At 41.9% G+C, this 5,000-nt stretch overlaps 1 protein-coding gene across 1 annotated transcript in view; it reads left to right on the top strand.

Moving 5' to 3' along the window:
• The window catches only part of LOC307245636 (protocadherin-15-like), a gene marked incomplete at both ends in the record, with an annotated part of 144,376 nt that overhangs the window by 89,810 nt on the left and 49,566 nt on the right, over positions 1-5,000 (top strand). Inside the window, one exon of the mRNA XM_080021282.1 lies at positions 1,112-1,205. Coding sequence (XP_079877408.1) covers positions 1,112-1,205 — 94 coding nt within the window. The remainder of the gene's footprint in view (positions 1-1,111; positions 1,206-5,000) is intronic.

The raw sequence follows: 5,000 nt of genomic DNA, 5'->3' as shown, positions 1-5,000 counted from the left end.
ATTAACCCATACTACCCTGTAGTAACCTGGACTTCCCTGGACCACCCTGGATTAACCCATACTACCCTGTAGTAACCTGGACTTCTCTGGACCACCCTGGATTAACCCATACTACCCTGTAGTAACCTGGACTTCTCTGGACCACCCTGGATTAACCCATACTACCCTGTAGTAACCTGGACTTCCCTGGACCACCCTGGATTAACCCATACTACCGTGTAGTAACCTGGACTACCCTGGACCACCCTGGACCGCCCTGGACTAACTCATACTAACTTGTAGTAGCCTAGACTACCCTGGACAACCCTGGACTAACCCATACTACCCTGTAGTAACCTGGACTACCATGGACCACCCTGGACCACCCTGGACTAACCCATAGTACCTTGTAGTACCCTGGACTACCCTGGACCACCCTGGACCACCCTGGACTAACTCATACTACCCCGTAGTACCCTGGACCACCCTGGACTACTAATAATTGTCGAATATATAATTGGATTGGAGTCATCTAATCAGCTTTTAGAACAAGTTATTTAATTTGTTCAAAATTGAACATTAAGATTTTGTCATTTTGGGATTTACACCTTGAAACTTTAAAAAACTTTACATTTTTCTATACATTGTTTATGTTTTTTATATACCTTGCTTTTGTACTCAGTAGTTTACTGACCTATCTCAATTGTTAATATGATATTTATACTTTTTACCGATATTGATATCAGATGTACCCAATATGCAAAACATACTGTATACAGTAAGTGCAATATAGCTTTATATATATATATATATATATATATATATATATATATATATATATATATATATATATACATAGGAATATATGTATATACATATATAGGAATATATGAATATACTGTAGATATTACTATATTTATAAATATATTCCCATATATATGTATATATCTGAATATATATATATATATATATATATGTATATACTGTGTGTATATATATATATATCTATATATAGGAATATTATATGTATAAATAAGTATATACTAGATATACATGACATATAACATGGCTCTATGTATTATATGTGTTGTTGCGGTTGTTTAAGGTGACTGTGTGTTCCCTCTCTTTCCAGGTCGGGGCTCTTGGTCCTGGGGAAGCCTCTGGACAGAGAGACCCTCGACCACTACACCCTGGAGGTCACAGCCTCAGATGGACGTCCAGACGGGGTAAGGAGATAAACCTCACTGACCTCACACACCCTGAAAAATCATGTCTCATTCATTCTCAGATGGTTCTGCAATTGTTCTCAGATGGTGTTTCCTGGTTCTCAGATAGTTCATGGTTCTCAGATGGTTCTTTATCGCTCTCAGCTCTTTCTCAGATGGTTCCTCCTGGTTCTCAGATGGTTCTTCCTCGTCTTCAGATGGTTCTTCCTGGTTCCTTCTTAGATGGTTCTCACATGGTTCTTTTTGGTTCTCAGATGGTGCCCCCCTGGTTCTCAGATGGTTCTTTCTGGTTCTCAGATGGTTCCTCCTGGTTCTCAGATGGCTCTTTCTGGTTCTCAGATGGTTCCTCCTGGTTCTCAGATGCTTCTTTCTGGTTCTCAGATGGTTCTTTCTGGTTCTCAGATGGTTCCTCCTGGTTCTCAGATGGTTCCTCCTGATTCTCAGATGCTTCTCTCTGGTTCTCAGATGGTTCCTCCTGGTTTTCAGATGGCTCTTCATGGTCCTCAGATGGTTTCATGGTTCCAAGATGGTTCTTTGGATGATTCTTGGTGATGGGTTGTGCCATACATTAAAAATTAGACAGCCACGTTATAGAAAAGAGGTGGTTCTAAGCCAATAGACTATCGGAAGAAATGGAGAACCCTAGTCTGAAAGGTTCTTTGTAAAACCAAAATGGTTCCTCTATAGCAGAAACCCTTTTTTATTCCATGCACACTCCTTTTGTTCTCCAACTGCTTTGTTATCATTTGATGCATGGAATATTGTCTTCTATATATTCTGTTATGCTGCCAAGGTAACAAAAACATCTCATATCATGGTGAACCATGATGGAGGAATTGAAAGTGGAAATAAATAGAAACACAACCTGTAATGGAACAGAAGGAGCAGATATTGATCAATACCTACTTAAAATCTAAGATTCAACGTCTTTTTTTGTTGCTTTAAGTCGTGAAAATCTCTTGCTGCAGTTACAGCGTTTATTGGACGGGTTGGCCGGAGGGTTTGAATCCGCTTTTTACGAGTCATAATAAAAATAAACACAGCGAGTATTGATTTACTGATGATCCATCAAAATGATTTACATTGAACAGTTAAAACATCTTATAGTTTAATAAGAAGGGTCGTAAGGTTGCTGTTATGTCGGATACTTAGAAAAAGCAGTTAATTTTCAATGTATTTCTTTCCTCCTTTTCTTTTACTGAAATATTAAATTTATTTGGATTTTTCTGGGAGTTTTCTTTTCTTTTTCTTTTTTTACCCGCGCTGTCACCATGCTCGGCATACGACGCATGGCATTTTGTGCCATCGCATCCAAGAAAGAGTTAATCTGCAGGTGGAGTTCAAATTCTCGCCACTCTTTATCAATCACGGAGAAGGGCTTGCAATAACTGTGGCCTGTGGGCCACCTCTGGGATGACAAGAGCCTCTCTGTTCTAGAAGGCCGCCCCCAACCCCCCCCCCCCCCCTTTGGAGCACGATCTGACCGTGTTCTGATCAATAAATAACTAATCATCATCACTCCTCCAAGAGGGAGAATCACCACACTTGAGAAAGTAAACACAGAAAAAAACATGTGCCTGGAAAAACATAGGACCATCAGAGGTCAATATGTACATGACAAAACATCATGAATTCATCTACGTAACATTAACATAAACAAGGAATTTCTTCCGGTGAGGTTGGGTGCACTTCAGTACATTTTTTTTACATTTTTTAATAAGCATTAAAATATTAAAAGCTCAACAGGCCGAAAAAAAAGGAGAATAAAAAAATAAAAGATAAAAAAGGGTGAAAAATTAAAAATAAAATTACAATTAAAATGTATCAAAGAACCAGAAAACATCACAGGAGTGGTCAGATATTTAAGATATACAAATATACAAAATGTGATACTATGCACAGGATAAATTATTGTGATGGTATATAGGTTATAATTTAAAATATGAATTATTATTATGTTCTAACTAGCTTTACAGGGGAGGAAAGGGGAAGGATGTGATCAGGAGGGTGTTCCAAGAAGATTCTGGTGGTGTATGTGTGTGTGTGTGTGTTTGTGTGTGTGTGTGTGTGTGTGTATGTGTGTGTGTGTGTGTGATGGGTCTCGCGGTTCCTCCGAGCAGCGGAAAAGGCCTCGCAGCCGTTATTCAAAATGAAGTTCACTGTTTAGCGTCGTCTTGGCTGAGCAGTTCCAGAAAATTTGGATAAAAATTGTACATACTGACAAAAACATTAGAAACTCCCCCCGTCACGTTGTCACTGACAGTTTGCCCTGGAGTCCTATTCTCTCTCTCTCTCTCTCTCTCTCTATCTCCCTTCAACTCCACTCCTCTTTTCAGCCTTCTCTCTCATTTACTTATCCTATCCATCACTTCACTCCTCCCCTTCTCCCTGCCTCCCCCCGGCTGTCACCTCTTCTATTCCATCTCCTCTCCCCTCCCATTTCACTCCCCTCTTCCTCTCTGCTATTCCCTCCTTCTCTCATCACCTTTATCTGCCTTGCTCTCCCATGTGTTGCTTGATAGACACACACACACCCACACCCACACCTGTCAATTAGAACAGGGTAAAGTTTAACTTCCCTCCAAGGAGACGATGACTTGATTTGAATACTCCAACCTTCTTGCGTCTCTCTCCCTCACACGCGCATGCACGCGCACGCATGCACGCACGCAAGCACGCACACACGCACGCACGCACGCACGCACGCACGCACGCACGCACACACACACACACACACACACACACACACACTCCCCCTAATGGAAGGAGGGAAGGTTTACAGGGATGAGAGAGTGACATCGTAAAAGACAGAACATTCTGAAGGAGCTGTAACCTCCCTGAACTGTGTGTGTGTGTGTGTGTGTGTGTGTGTGTGTGTGTGTGTGTGTGTGTGTGTGTGTGTGTGTCTGCGTGTGCGTGGGCGCGTGCGTGGGCGCGTGCGTGCGTGTGTGTGTGTGTGTGTGTGTGTGTGTGTGAGAAACTGGTGTGTTTGCATTTCTTTAGGCATCATTGATTTTGTGTTGAGTTATGGGTGCACACATACGTATCCACTGTCTCTCTAACACACACTGTCTCACACGCAGTTTCTCACGCATGCACACACACACACACACACACACACACACACACACACACACACACAATGTCTCTCATACACATACTATAATACATACTGGACACACATACACTCACACACTGTCCCTCTCTCATACATGCACTCACACACTGTCTCTCTCACACACACACACACTGCCTCATACACATTCAGACTCTCACATACACACACACACACACACACACACACACACACACACACAGACACATACTGTCACACACAATGTCTCACATACTGTCTCTCACACACACTATTATACCCACACATACTGTTCCTCTCGTTCTTTCTCACACAAACACACTGACATTCACACAAACTCTGATACACACTCTGTCTCTCTCACCCCCCCCCCCCACACACACACACACACATACACACACTCTCTCCCTCGCTTTCACAAGGACACACACACCCACAGTAATTAGCATATTATCTTTATGGCCCAAAGTTCATTAAGTCAGAAAACGCCACCATAAGCAGGCGGCCATTTTACTACCTAACACCCTAGTCTACTCCAAGGATGGAGAGAAAATAAAAGACAAAGAGAGAGAGATGATAAGAGATAGAGCGAGGGAGAGAGGAATAATATGTAGGAGGAAGAGAGATAACAAGAAGCCAAGTCGACAAAAAAACACAGAGGGATGATAAGAGAGAGGGGGATGAAATAAAAGAGGGGATGA

Source organism: Zeus faber (assembly GCF_960531495.2).
Source record: "Zeus faber genome assembly, chromosome: 20".
Lineage (NCBI taxonomy): Eukaryota > Metazoa > Chordata > Actinopteri > Zeiformes > Zeidae > Zeus > Zeus faber.
Note: the sequence above shows the minus strand (reverse complement) of the source record. Positions and strands in the feature narration are given on the sequence as shown.